The sequence below is a fragment of the Hibiscus syriacus genome, unplaced genomic scaffold (genome assembly GCF_006381635.1).
Source record: "Hibiscus syriacus cultivar Baekdansim isolate YM2019G1 unplaced genomic scaffold, ASM638163v2 tig00002237_pilon, whole genome shotgun sequence".
Lineage (NCBI taxonomy): Eukaryota > Viridiplantae > Streptophyta > Magnoliopsida > Malvales > Malvaceae > Hibiscus > Hibiscus syriacus.
In genome coordinates, this window is record NW_024061918.1 from 20,898,139 (window position 1) to 20,914,107 (window position 15,969).

Sequence of the window (15,969 nt, forward strand, 5' to 3'; positions counted from 1 at the left end):
TAATGATGATAAAAATAATAATACTAAAAAAACAAATGCAAAATGAAAAAAAAAAGGTAATAAAATATATAATCATAAAAATAAAAGATATATAATAATAATAATAATAATAATAATAATAATAATAATAAAGACCAAAAAAATGATGTTAAACAATACAATAAAGTAAAAAAAGTATACTATAATAGTAATAAAAATATAAAATAAATAGAAAAATAGAAAAAAATAAATAAAAAATAAAAAAATATAATTATATATAATAATAATAATAAGGATTAATTTGAAAGGAAAGTCAAATTTAGGGCCAAAATAAAAGGAAAATTGGTGTGAAATTTGAATTTTGGGGTTAAGATATAAGTTTTAAGAAAATAGGGGGACCAAATGGGGATTTCCCCTTTAATAATAAAAAATGCGCGGATCCTCAGGTTACGGATCGGGTCAGCGTGCGGGTTGGAACCGGGTATGGGCTAACTATAAAAGCCAACAAAAAAAATTAAAAGCTTCATTTCTCATTTCCAATAGAAAATTATCCCCCTCTTTCTCATTTTCTCTCAAGTGTTCTTGAGCCATGAAGAACACGGTCGGATTTCCAGATTCCGGCCACCATACGTCGGCCGTCAGTCATCGGCGACAAACATAAAAAAATAGTTTTTTCGAGAGCCCTTGACCCCCTCTTTCGTAAAAACCACTTTGTTTTTTAAAATAAGCCTCGTAGGGGTGCATAACTAAAAATATAGCAATCGAAACCCCCTTAGATTCATCAGCCAATAACCTCTTTTTTGAGTTTTATTCGGACCAAACCTCAAGAAAAAACAACATGCAAGGGCGACAAACGAATGAACAAGGTAAAAATAATACCTTTTCTTATTTTCTTTCGAGAAACTTTACGAAAATGCTTGCTTTGCTTTTCGTAATTTTGCTAGTGTTCTTGGGTAATTTCCGTGTGTAATCTTGTAGTAATCGTGTAGATTATGTGTGTGTTTTGCCTCTCGTAATCGTATCCCACAAATGGTGAGGATTACATGTATTTATATTGAAGAAAACCAACTATTTTTAGAATCCTATTAACAATAGAGTCCTAATGGTTCTTGGTTTGCTTCTGTTGCTTGGAATTCGCGGTTGCTATTGATTGACTCATGTGCTTCCCTAGCGCCGGAGAATTTGGGCTGTTGGAGAGGCGTGCGTGGCAAGGAGTCCTCGACTGGGACGGATTCCCCTCATTGCGGTACTGGAGGCTTGCTTGCTAGGGTTCTGGAAACGGGTCAAGGTTGGGTTGGGTTACATGCAGCTGGATCGCACCTTGTAATAATTCTGGGCCCCGTTCTTAGGCCTGAAGCGAAAATAAAATGGATGTAAATGTGATATTAATAAAATAATAATACTTATAATATATATATATAATATGTAGTATATATAATATATGTTTATTTTGGTCAGCAAAAGTGTCTATAAGAATATATCGATTTAAGTTGCGATAATAGTTGAGAGCAGCGGTGGTACCAGTTTTCTCGAACTGGGCAACGTAGTAGTCAGCTTCTTGTTGCGACAGTCATGGTGCCAAGTCAACCGGAGCATCCGGTGGATGTCTGAACAGATTTCCCTTCGGTAAAAGAAGTGGGTCGGGTACCCGGTACGATAAATTATCCAACACTGCTTTTCCTACTCCAATCTCTGCGAACTCTGCTGCCATTACCCCTGGTTCCTGCACAGTTTATTCATTATATACGTGAAATTTGGAACTAATACTTTATTTTAATTTTAAATATTGTAAGATAATTATTAAATTATGATACTTAAACTAAATATTAAATATAATTTTGAAAAAAATAAAATTTAAGTATCAAAATAGAACATATGTGATAATTAAGATACTAAACACGTAATTTATCCTAAATTTTATATAACTATTAAAGGATGATAAATATTATGGTTAACTACATAATTGATCATTTATGTTTGTGTTTTGTCTAGTTTCTTCACTGGTTTCAAAAATTATAATATATGATGATTTTTATTTTTATTTAATTAAGATGTGATCACCATGAGTTACTGTCGTTAAATATTAACGATACACTCAACTAATATGATAATTAAATAAAATATGAAATACATCATTTCCACGTAGATGAAGTTAACTACATGATTAATTATTTGTGTTTGTGTTTTATCTACTTTTTCTTATTGATCTTCACTTTCGTTTTTGTTTAATTAAAATATAGTCATTATAAATTAATTGCTATTAGATCATTAATAGTTTACTAAGATGGTACGATAATTAAATAAAATAAAAATACATCATTTTCATGTAAATTATATATATGGATTAAATATAAAAAAATAAAAATAACTGATATAAACGTAAAATAAAATAGTATCACCAATTATTCATCTTCTTCAAATCCCTAAAACAAATCACCTTTAAAATATTTTTCTTCAAATCCCAAAGTAACAACAACAATAACAAAACCCTATTCCCATATGCAATGGGGTAAGGGGAGGTAGGGTAGTAGGCTGCCCCCAACGGCAGGTTGAGAGCAACTTCCGTGGAAGACCTCCGGCAGTCAGAAAATTAAAAATATAGATAAAATGCAATGCATGTATAAATAAAATAAATACATAGTTGAACAGTCTTCATATGCAGTCATCATATGCGCGTCTGTAATGGGAAGTAATCCCTGCAAATAAATCCCTGCGTAAAAATCTCTGCATGTAGACAGAAACGTAAGACCCAACTAAATTTAAAAGAGGAAACATGAAGAGAATGATACACAGAAGTCAACGGTAGCCAGCTATGAGAAGGAATAAAGCCAAATGGGTTAAAAACCTAAACTAAGGCAACCCTACTCCGCTACCCTAGTTCTAAGCCTTCATAAATTCCAATGACAGAAACGTATAAAAAGTAGAAGTCATGGAAATTACTACAAAGGCATTAAAAGAAGACAGAGATGATACACCCTAAGGATGTGACCCGCACTACTCGGCTACCCTGATCTTAAGTTTACATACTTTCCTATTAGAGGTCATGTCCTCGGTAAGGGTTAAATCCATCAAATCAGATCTCAAGCAGTCTTACCACTTCCGCCTTGGTCGTCCTTTCCTTCTGGCATCGTCGACTGTAATCGACTCTACCCTCCTGACCGCATCCGATGGTTGTCGCCTAAGGACATGCCCAAACCACTGTAGTCTTCCCTCCCTCAATTTTTTGGATACAGACACCACCCCAAGGACATCCTAATAGCAGAGTTTGGTGTCATGTCCCACATAATCCTACCACATACCCATTGAAGCATTCTCATTTCTGCGGCCTCCATCCTCTTTACGTGATCCTTCTTGATTGCCCAACATTCTGATCCATACAGCAGCGCTGGTCTTATTGCCATTTTATAAAATTTTCCCTTAAGTTTTACAGGCATCTTCTTGTCACAAAAAACTCCAGTAGCAGCCCTCCACTTTAGCCATCCCACCTTTATATGGTGTGTAACGTCATCATCTACACCCCCATCATCTACACCCCCATCTTTATGTATCATAGACCCTAGGTACTTGAAATAATCCTTTGAGGGGAGAACGTGTCCTTCTATGCATACTTCTACATCTTCATCGTTTTGGTTCCCACTGAAGTTTGAACATAAATACTCTGTCTTTTCAATATTGATTCTTAGACCTTTTTCTTCCAAAGCAATCTTCCAGGTAGCTAGTCTACTATTCAGCTCAGTTTTTGTTTCAGCAACTAGGGCAATGTCGTCAGCGAAAAGCATACACCATGGTACACCGTCTGGTGTCGCACAATAGATGTCGTCCATAATCAAGGCGAAATGTAAGGGCTAAGAGCCCACCCCTGGTGGAGTCCGATATTGATGTGATCCAATTCAACATCATGTTTTCAATGGCTATTCCACCCTTACAAGGGAAGAAACTTTCTAACTTTACACACATATATGTTTATTTTAAAAGTTTTAATATAGTTATTTTCATATATATATATATATTATATCTATAGTTATTATGATAATAACTTATCCATTAATATGTGAGATATAAGTTATTATAATATATTATAGTCCACATTCTTATATTATACATTATATAAGTTTATATACTTAATTTATTTCTTTATGTTATGCATGTAGGCATATTAGACCAATACTTGGGAGCTACATTGGAGCTAAATGGAGCATGCAACAATAAGGAAACTTACATGGGAATGATTAGGGGAGCATACGGAGCAAATTGGTGAAAAGTTGTCTAAAGGTCGTGAGCTCATAGCTGGATTGAGCTAAAGATTTGAGCTACAAGATAACCTCATTTCAGCTGGGGAGTTGCACCATCATCATCACCACTTAGGACACTTCAAATATGTCCAAAGCCAAAATTTATGAAATCGTACCTTTTCACGAATAGTTGCCACCTCAAGAGGTACCTTTTCACAAGGAGCTGCCATAACGTTCACCATGCTACAAGTCATCTATGGCCAGCTCACCACCAGCTCATTCACACCATAAGTAGCTCAAACATGAAGGGTTACCTTTCCCAAACATTGTGACCTTTCATTAATGATGTTGCCCATGAAGATGCCTTCTCATCTAAGAGCATGCTGGTGAAGAAATTGCAACCATTGGAGGCTTAAAACACCAAGGGACATGATATAAAGCTCCATGCCAATTCGGCCACACACATGCCATGCACATGAGAGCTTTTGGCGCCAATATGAGGAGATACATCACTATTCGACCAAGGGAGATGTCTTCCCATCCTTAGTCGAATCATCAAGCCCCTTCATGAAGGGTTAGCCGAACCATCACAAGCCCAAAGGACTCATTCATTCATTTTAAGCATTATTTACTTTCATTAAAAGCCATGTATATGTAACCATTCGGCCAAGCCCTCTCATTTCCTATAAATAGAGTGGCTTGCCATCATTTGTACTCATCTCATCTCATATATAAAAATTACTCTTGTGAGTTAATTTCTCTTCAAAGTTCTTTGTGAACTTTATCGATTAAACAAGTATAATTCATATACTTGTGGCGTCATTCCTTCCATCCTGATTACAAAATTCCTAGATTAATATCTAGTGGGTTGAAGACACTATCACCACCCCTCAAACAAGTTTTTGAAGAACGGGATTGTGCTTCCTAGCATTGTTTCCTCTTTGGCGTGCTTGAGATACAACATCATCACCATTTCCATTTCATCATCAACAACATCAACATCATCCATCAAGACCATCAATTCTGCATCCATCTCTATCCTATCTTTATTTCATTTTTTTCAATTCCATTACTTATATTATTATCCATTTCTTAAGCCTAAGCTTATTAATTCAAGGATATCAGTACTTGTCAATCCTAGATCGGGACACAATAAGACTATCTACTCTCTTCATCAAAGTGTGTAGTTCAGCCTACATCAAGCGATAATCAGAGCATAGTTGGATTGACAACAAAAGTGTCATTGGCGTGCAAAGTAAAAAGAAGTTCAAAAGAGAAAAAAGCTCCTTCAACAAAATTGGAGTGCAAAAAGAAAAGAAAAGACAAAAAGAAGAAGAAGAAAATTCAGAAAAGTAGAAAAGAATAAGAAAATTCAGTAAAGAAGAAAAGAATAAGAAAATTCAAAAAGAGAAAGCAAGCCAAGGAAAGTGTTCTACCATTGCAAATACATCAAAGATGTCATCTATACTAAGAGAATATAACCTTATTGTTTCTTGAGAAAGGTTGCAGTAAGTGTTGTTTCTTGAATTGTAAGTCACCTCTTCCTTTTCTATACCTTCATTTTCATTGTCTTCAACCATTTTTTCTTTTAATACTTTAATTCATTTCTTCTACCTTTCCATTTATTCTATTTCTTTCTACCCTAACCTTAATTACAACCGACGCACACAAGGAAAGAATTAACTTGTTATAATCTTGAGTAAGTTCCTTAAAGGACTTAGCAACAAAAATTGAGTGGAAAAAAGCTATTGAGAGAGTGAGATCAGAAGGGGAATTGTTAAAAGCCAAGATATATTCCCGAGAGTAAACACGAGTGTTGAGTGGAGTGATCTTATCATTTCTTTGGAGTGAATTTTGAGAGGCTTTGTGAGTGTGCTGGTAAGGTTTTTATTTATTTATCTACTAACCATATCTCAAAGTCCTAAAGGAAATATAGGTCAACCCAATTTGCAAATGCAAGCACTAATTGGAGAAATGATGAGAATGTTTTGAACATAATTTGATTATCTTTATGAAAAATTAGACCAAAGACAAGATCAACCACTAACTCAAAACAATGATACTCCTCGAAGGCAACAACCTCTTCAAAAAATTGATGTCCTAGATCCTTATGATAAAGAAGAACCATCATTGATACAAGGAACTAGGCGTGACAATGTTGATGATAACATGAGCAACATAAAAATCAAGATTCCTCAATTTCAAGGAAAAAGTGATCCAAAAGCATATCTTGAATGGGAAAGCAAGGTGGAACATGTTTTTAGTTGCCACAATTATTCCGAACTCAAGAAAGTAAGATTGGCACCCATAGAGTTTGTCGATTATTCTTTGATATGGTGGGATCAACTTACTATTACCCAAAGGAGGAATGGAGAGAGAACAATCTCAACATGGCTTGAAATGAAAGGTATCATGCGTAAACGTTTTATTCCTACTCATTATCACCGGGATATGTTTCAGAAATTGCAGAACCTGAAGCAAGGCCAACGGAGTGTAGAGGATTATTATAAAGAAATGGAAGTGGCAATGATCCGAGTCAATATTGAGGAGGATTGTGAAGCAACCATGGCTAGATTTCTTGCTGGACTCAATCCCGAGATTGCCAACACACTAGAGTTATACCATTACATAGAACTTGATGGAATGATGCAAATGGCTATAAAAATAGAGAGGCAACTACGGAGAAGATCTATACCTCGCACTACCATGCCTTCAAGATGTAGTCCTAACAATTTGAAGAAGTCTACTCCTACTCATATCAAGGAAAAGGCCAAATCATCAAATGCTTCTCAACCCAGCAAGGATATTCGAGGAAAATAGATCCCTGAACGATCAAGAGACTTCCAGTGTTTTAAATGTATTGGGAGGGGGCATGTATCCACACAATGTCCCAACTGAAACACCATGTTACTACATGGAAATGGTGAGATTGAATCTGACCATGAAGAAGAAGAAACACCACCAATAAAAGTTGAAGAAGAAGCCGAAATTGGTGATCCCGTGGAAGGTGAAGCCCTATTGGTCAAAAGAAGTCTAAGTACTCAAATGGTAGAAGACAATGCACAACGGGAAAACATCTTTCATACCCGCTGCTATGTGAATGAATAGGTGTATTTCATTATCATAGACGGTGGAGTTGTACCAATGTGGCAAGTACCATTATGGTGGAGAAATTAGGATTAAAAACATTGAAGCACCCAAATCCTTACAAATTACAATGGCTAAATGAACGAGGAGAACTTAATGTCAACAAACAGGTGATGGTTCCTTTCTCAATTGGTAAGTACAATGACGAGGTTATGTGTGATGTTGTTCTTATGCATGCTAGCCATTTAATCATTGGAAGACCATGGCAATATGATAGGAGGACCATTCATGATTGTTTTACCAATCAGTATTCGTTCAACCATGGAGGAAAGAAGATCATTCTAACACCCTTGATGCCTAAACAAGTCCAAATTGATCAAATGAAGATGAAACAAAGTGTTGAGGCCATGAGAAAAGGAAAATCGAAGTTAAGCCAGGAGGAAACTAGTCCAAAAACAAGTGCTTATACATCTAAGTGCTTGTTACAAAGATGTTTATTGACAAAACGCAAAGTTGATGAAGATTTTTCTAACCTTAACCATACAGGAGTTTCCTTTGATTTGCATGATGATCAAAGCGACACAATCCATCAATTTAATGAACTAAAGGATGTGACTTTTCAAGAGCCAAGAGGTGCGACTATTAAAAAGCAAAGAGTGGTAATTCTTCATCCAAAGGACCTGATCTTTCAAGAATCAAGAGTTATGCCTAATGAAAACCAAAGGGAAGCGATTCTTCATCCAAAAGGCGTAACTTATGAGGATATCAACATTCCAAGAGTCATCACCTTTCATGAATCAATGCATATATCTATTGAAGAACAAAGGGGCATGATTTATAGAATGCAAAAGGACACCAACGTTCAAAGCCAAATGTCTTCAATATACATGAACTTTGAACCTACATTTTAAAGGAAGTATTTCTTAACTTTAATTTTTTTCGATCACATTTTTTCTAATAAAAGTTTTCTTTCTTTTCAGATCAGGAACTTCCAAGACATTCTTTCAAAAGATATGAACCTTTTTATAAAGGTACTTATCGAATGGAAGGACTCAAGAAGAAGAAGATCTTTCGATTTAAGGACATATCGATTAAAAGAAGGGGAGGATGATGTGATCCAATTCAACATCATGTTTTCAATGGCTATTCAACCCTTACAAGGGAAGAAAGTTTCTAACTTTACACACATATATGTTTATTTCAAAAGTTTTAATATAGTTATTTTCATCTATATATATTATATCTATAGTTATTATGATAATAACTTATCCATTAATATGTGAGATATAAGTTATTATAATATACTATAGTCCACATTCTTATATTATACATTATATAAGTTTATATACTTAATTTATTTCTTTATGTTATGCATGTAGGCATATTCGACCAATACTTAGGCACTACATTGGAGCTAAATGGAGCATGCAACAACAAGGAAACTTACATGGGAACGATTAGGTGAGCATACGGAGCAAATTGGTGAAAAGTTGTCTAAAGGCTATGAGCTCATATCTAGATTGAGATGAAGATTTGAGCTACAAGATAACCTCATTTCAATTGGGGAGTTACACCATCATCATTACCACTTAGGACACTTCAAATATGTCCTAAGTCAAAATTTATGAAATCGTACCTTTTCGCGAATAGTTGCCACCTCAAGAGGTACCTTTTCACAAGGAGTTGCCATAACGTTCCCCATGCTACAGGTCATCTATGGCCATCTCATCTCCAGCTCATTCACACCATAAGTAGCTCAAATATGAAGGGTTACCTTTCCCAAACATTGTGACCTTTCATTAATGATGTTGCCCATGAAGATGCCTTCACATCTAAGAGCATGCTGGTGAAGAAATTGCAACCATTGGAGGCTTAAAACACCAAGGGACATGATATAAAGCTCTATGCCAATTCGGCCACACACATGCCATGCACATGAGAGCTTTTGGCGCCAACATGAGGAGATACATCACTATTCGACCAAGGGAGATATCTTCCCATCCTTAGCCGAATCATCAAGCCCCTTCATGAAGGGTTAGCCGAACCATCACAAGCCCAAAAGACTCATTCATTCATTTTTAGCATTATGTACTTTCATTAAAAGCCATGTATCAACCGAATAGCTATGTAACCATTCGGCCAAGCCCTCTCATTTCTTATAAATAGAGTGGCTTGCCATCATTTGTACTCATATAAAAAATACTCTTGTGAGTTAATTTCTCTTCAAAGTTCTTTGTGAACTTTATCGATTAAACAAGTATAATTCATATACTTGTGGCGTCATTCCTTCCATCCTGATTCCAAAATTCCTAGATTAATATCTAGTGGGTTGAAGACACTATCACCACCCCTCAAGCAAGTTTTTGAAGAACGGGATTGTGCTTCCTAGCATTGTTTCCTCTTTGGCGTGCTTGAGATACAACATCATCACCATCTCCATTTCATCATCAATGCCATCAACATCATCCATCAAGACCATCAATTCCGCAGACATCTCTATCCTATCTTTATTTCATTTTTTTTCATTTCCATTACTTATAGTATTATCCATTTCTTAAACCCATCATTAATCATATTTCTTTATTATTTTATTGTAGCCTAAGCTTATTAATTCAAGGACATCAGTACTTGTCAATCCTAGATCGGAACACACTAAGGCTATCTACTCTCTTCACCAAAGCGTGTAGTTCAACTAACATCAGATATCCACCGGGAATGCCTCAGTGTCGCCAACTGTAGTCCTGACATATGTAGTAGATCTATAGTACATATCACAAATTGCCCAGATATAAGCAGTTGAGATCCATCTCGTTTCCAAGGTCTTCCAGATCGTATCGCGGGGAACGCTATCATACGCCTTCTCGAGGTCAAGGAATGCCATGTGAAGATCTCTATATTTTTCCCTATATTTCTCCATAAGCCGTCGAAGTAGATGAATCGCCTCCGTAGTAGACCTGTCTGGCATAAAGCCAAATTGATTTTCTGAAACCCTAGTAACCTGTCTCAACCTAACCTCTATTAAAATCTTAAAAAGAAAATGAAAAAACACTAAGAATATTATAAAATCAATCAATGATGATTAAAAAAAGATTAAAAATATAAAATATAAAAAAATATTATTTTTTTAATTATCGTATCAGCTCTTTAAATCATTAATGATTTAAAGATAATTAATCTGTGTCGATCATACATTAATTAAATAAAAATAAAATATCATATATCATGTCTTTAAAATCATTAAAAAATAGATAAAACAAAAACGTAATTGACGGATCAATGTAATTAAATTTAAATATTATATAATTAAACCTTTAATGAAAAACATATTATAATAGAACCTAAAAATGGACGATGTAATAGTCATTTCCAAATAAAGCTTTCCAGGTCTCGACCGGTTTGGCCTTGGGATTATAAGGAAGAAACGACACACTTATATTGAACAAAGCTTTGACTCGGTCCGGTCTTAATAAGCACAAGTACCAAGCGATGATGGCTCCCCAATCATGACCCACGATGAAAACTTTGTCCTCCTTCTCCGGCGGCGCAACCGCGTCCAACAGCGCAATGAGGTCCCCCACCACTTGGAAGCAAGTGTAGTCAGAGATTGAAACCGGAGCATCGGTTCTGTCGTAGCCGCAGAGGTCGGGGGCCAAGGCACGGTAGCCGAGAGCGGCTAAAGCAGTGATCTGGTGACGCCATGAGCACCAGAGATCGGGGAAGCCATAGAGGAAGAGAATGAGTGGGCCTTCCCCTTTCTCTGCAACGTGCATGTTTATGCCGTTGACACTCACTGTTTTGTGCTGAATCCCCTCCATCTTACTCTCTTCTTCAATGTCCGCCACTTTCTTAAGTTTAAGCTTTTCCAATGTCTCTGTATCATATAATTAGCTTTGTTACACCCTGCCATGACCCATATGAATCCTAATTATGGGCAAAACTTATGAGATAATGTCCTCGAATTTTTTATTTAACGATATAACGTACTCCCAAGATTAATTGCTCAAATAAGGCGAATTATACAATGTTGGCCGTAGGTCGCCATGCCTTCCGGGCGACCTACGGCGTGGCAGCTTCCCAGCATAGGTTGCTAGGCAACCTTGTAGGTCGCCATGCACGCCAGGCGAAATGGTAGGTCTCCATACACACTGGGCGACCTTGTCCTGCGCCCTGCTCCCCGCTGTATTCTCGCCTGCTCCCCACTGCATGCAGGCGACCTCTTCCGACGTGCATGGCGACCTCTTCCGACGTGCATGGCGCATGCAAAGCTTCATCCTCTCACCACAGCTCGTAGCAAAGCTTCATCCTCTCGCCACAGCTCGTATAGAACACTTTTGTCGTGATTTCATTGCTGCATGCATGAGGGAGACAGGGGTGAGGGAGGCAGAGCCACCTTTTTTGTGATTTCAGCAGAATCACGGAGGAGTTCGAGTCGCTTGCATGGCGACCTACAAGGTCGCACCGAGTGTATGGCGACCTATGATCTCGTTTGGCTTGCATGGCGACCAATCCATGCACTGTATAATTCACACCATTTAAACAATTATTTCTTGGACAACATTATCACGTGAATTGTTTTTTTCACAACAATATCTCGTGAGTTTTAGCTCTAATTATGCCAACTTATAACTTAGGGCGCGTTTGGTTCATAGTAAGATTACCGATGAGAATAAAAGATTATCAGGGAATAGGTTTACTGGAAATGTTGTATTTTGTGTTTGGTTGGTTTAGCATGAATGTAAGATTACCGTGTTTGGTTAAAGGAATAAAAGATTATTGAAATGTATATTTTACCAAATTGTTCTTATTATATATTTGTTTTTTAACAAGTTGAATTCTACTATAATATTACTATAATTAATTTATATATTTTCTTTAAAAATTTTAAATTCATAAAATTTATATAATTTTTTTACAAAATTGAAAATATAAATAGGTTTAATGAAAGGGTAAAATTTTATTTGAACCTCTGAACTTCATATAAAATTATAATTATAGATTTTTTTATAAATCTAAAATAGTTTAAGAATAAATTTGTAATTTAACCTTCGTAGAATTTTTATTATTCAACGAAAGAAGAATGATATTTTTGAGAAAAAAAATTAAGGGCATTTTAGTCAAAAATGCTGGGAATCCAACAATACCTAAGGGAATGAAGGTAATCACATTCCCGGTAATATACCCAAAAAATTCATTGTTGGTAATACAAGATTACCGGGAATAAGATTATCGGCCAACCAAACTGGGGAATGAGGATTCCATTCCAACGGGGCCTTACGGGTATCTATAACTAACATTTACCGGCAAACACGTGTATTCGTCTATAATCTCGTGAATGAGAAATTATTTCATAGTCCCGACTCATTATGTTATATATGATCCCAGTAAACGAAATTTACAAATTTTAAAATAATTTTTAAACAACCGTCCACTTTTTATTTGTACGTAAAAAAGAAACAAAAAATCACCTTGAAAAAAATGAAATATAAAATTATTATTAATTGAGACTATGATAAGTCGGACCATATAATAATTTTTCTTAGCAAACAACAACAACAAAACCCTATTTTCATATGTAATAGGGTAAGGGGAGGTAGGGTAGTAGGCTGCCCCCAACGCCCGGTTGAGGACAGCTTCCGTAGAAGACCTCCGGCAGTTAGAAAAATTAAAAAATAAAGATAAAAATCCAATGCATGTATAAATAAATAAATTAATAAATACATAGTTGAACAATCATCATATGCAATTTTCATATGTGCGTCTGTAATGGGAAGTAATCCCTGCAAATAAGTCCCTGTGTAAAAATCTCTGCATGTAGACAGTAACGTAATTCCCGGCTAAATTTAGAAAGAGAAAACATGAAGAGAATGATACACAGAAGTCATCGATAGCAAGTTCTTAGCAAACAACTTATAAGCTAATCATTAGTAACTAAGTACTCATACACGAGATTTTGACGACTAATTATTTTATAGGTAAATTATACTATTATTCACTGAATTTTATTCTCTTTCTTATTTTGGTCATCGTATTTTCAGTTTTTCTATTTTACTCACTAAACTTTACATATTGAATCATTTTGTTCGCTCTTCCGTCAACTTTTTAACAGTGTGACGACATGGCACAAACATCAAAACGACATCATTTTGAAAAACTCAAATATACACCAAAACGTCGTCATTTTTAATTATCTTCTTTCTCCCTGTTGTCGTCACCAACCACCATGTCATTTTTCATTTCGACCACTATCGATCGTCGTTGATGGTGGCAATTTGGTCCCAAAATTCATAGGTCAATTCGTCTTCATCCCTTGAATCCAAATCTAGTGGTTGATTCACCGAAAAATATCCCAAAATTTGTGAATCTCAACTGAAACTTTTTGGCTTTCTCACTTTCAAACTCCGATTCATGGAATTTTGAACAAGTTCCGAAAAAATAAAGGTTGGATTCAAACTCAAGGTGTCGAGGCGAAACGACCCATAAAATTTGTGACCGAACGACCACCATCTACGGCACGTTGGCCGGCGGATGCATCCAACCACCTTTTGTTTTTATTTTATAATTTCGTGAACAAAATAGAAGAGATAATAAAGTTCGGTGAGAAATGAAGTATTTTTCCCTTTATATTTTTATTAATTTTATATTAAATACTAAAAAATGAAATATCATCATACCGTTGGAAAGTTAACGACAGAGTGAGCAAAATGATTCAATTTGTAAAGTTTAGTGAACAAAAATAGAAAAATTAAAAGTACGATGAGTAAAATAAGAAAGAGAATAATAATGACGTAATTTATCCTTATTTTTGTCACGATCGTCTTTCGGTTAGACCCTAAATTGGGCTTTGACTTGAAAAAATGGGTTAGAGTCGTCACCGATCATTTTAAAACAAATTTTAGGTAGATCGGACACCATCTTACCTGATCTGCATTTTACCAAAAATGTGTCGAGTTCAAGAGCCGGTTACAGTCAAGGAAGAATTAGCACCCTTGCATTGCCCTTTCGGTACCAATTAATTTCTCGCTTGTCTTTAATTGTTTAAAATTTAAATTTAAAAATTCAATTCAAAATAATTATCGTTGATCGATTGAAATTACCCCTAAAAAAGGTAAAAAAAAAAGTTAAATTGAAAAATAAATATTACATAAATCGAAGAGAAGAAAAATAAATAAATAAATTGATAAAATAACAATAAAAATGTTAAGAAGAAAAAAATAAAAGTAAAAATAAAGAAAAATATTCAGTCTCTAAAAAATATAAAAGTGTAAAAAAGACAAAAAATATATAAAAAACAATGTTAAAAGAAATAAGGAAAATAGTAAATTAAAAATAGAAAAGATAATATATATATATATATAAATTAAATAAATAAATAAAAATGTAAAGGATCAAAATAGCAAAAACAAAAGGTTAAAGGACTAAAATATCAAAAACAGAAAATTAAAGTACTATAACAGAAACAATCAAATATTTATAGGATTGAAATAATAATTAAACCAAATACAAAACAATGACTAAAATAAAAAAACTTAAAAATAACATGACCAAATTAAAAACATCAAAGGAAATTCACAAACCAACACGTCTTTGTATGCAAACTTAACCCAATTTAATTAATAATTTGACTTTACCAATATATGTCATAAAAAATAAAGTTAAGAGTACAGACACTAATCATTCCACGTTCATCTCGAGCCAATTAACCGAGAATTAAAAGTCTTTAAAACGTGTATTCCATAGCAAAGTCCAGGTGGACATAAGAGACCCCTCATTTTTCTTATGATATCGTGCAATGCTTTCACAAAGGCCAAAAGATGGGTTTTGTAACCCTAAGACTATTTGCCTTTTCTGATGTTCACCGTCTCTCTTTAGTCCACTCTCTACTGGCCATTTTTCTCGGGCTCTTGAAACACAGAGACCCAAAATGGAGTTCAACACTTCTCTAAAAACTAAACCCTCACTCCAAGTCTAATAGGGTTCGAATGATTACCTTCGAAAAATGAAAACTTTGGCTCCGATGAAGGCAAGATGATCGACCGTTTGAAGAAGAAGGTGAGTCTTTCTGTGTTCTCTGTTTTTTTACTCGATCTCTCGATTTTTGTTCGGTTCCCTCCAACCGAATCTTTTGTTTCTCTCGTATTTTTCGTGTATCCTTGTGTGTTTCCTCCGTATTTCTTATGTTTCTCTGGTAATTTCCGAATGTCCTCTCTGTGCTAGTGTTGGGTTTATTTATAGTTACAAAAATATGCTATTTTTGGTTTGTTTTAGACTCCTACTAAAATTCAAAGGTCTCCTTTATTCTCGGTTCGTTGAGAGTCCTTGTGTCCATGAAAATTGGTGGTGTAGGTGCCGTGAAAATCGGAGCGGCTGGAATGGATCCCCTGTTGCGGCGCTGAGAAGAGATAGACATCTAGGGTTGCAAACCCTAACTGGACCGGGTTGTGGGGCTGGTTCGAGTTCGGTTCGCGGGTCCTGAACCCAGGTTCGGGTCGCGTGTGCAGTTGGGCTTCTGGGTTGTTCTGTTGGGTGTGTAATTTGGGCTACTGTGTAGTTGGGCAGCCTTGTAATGGGCCTCGGTCTTGTAAATGATCTTTGGGCCTGTAAATAAAAATGTTTGTTAATAAAATAATAATACACATATATACATAATATATATATATATATATATGCATGC

General features: G+C 35.4%; 1 protein-coding gene across 1 annotated transcript; it reads right to left on the bottom strand.

Moving 5' to 3' along the window:
* Window positions 1-1,529: 1,529 nt before the first annotated feature.
* LOC120143485 (epoxide hydrolase A-like) lies at window positions 1,530-11,152 on the bottom strand. Its single transcript, XM_039157795.1, has 2 exons — window positions 10,637-11,152; window positions 1,530-1,702 (listed from the first exon to the last, which is right to left on the bottom strand). The coding sequence occupies exon 1, from the start codon at window positions 11,111-11,113 to the stop codon at window positions 10,637-10,639; it is 477 nt and encodes a 158-aa protein (XP_039013726.1). The 5' UTR covers window positions 11,114-11,152; the 3' UTR covers window positions 1,530-1,702.
* Between the last annotated feature and the right edge of the window lie 4,817 nt (window positions 11,153-15,969).

Bases quoted from the DNA above. Each gene is read 5' to 3' on its own strand.
- LOC120143485 (XM_039157795.1), bottom strand. From the start codon at position 11,113: ATGGAGGGGATTCAGCACAAAACAGTGAGTGTCAACGGCATAAACATG.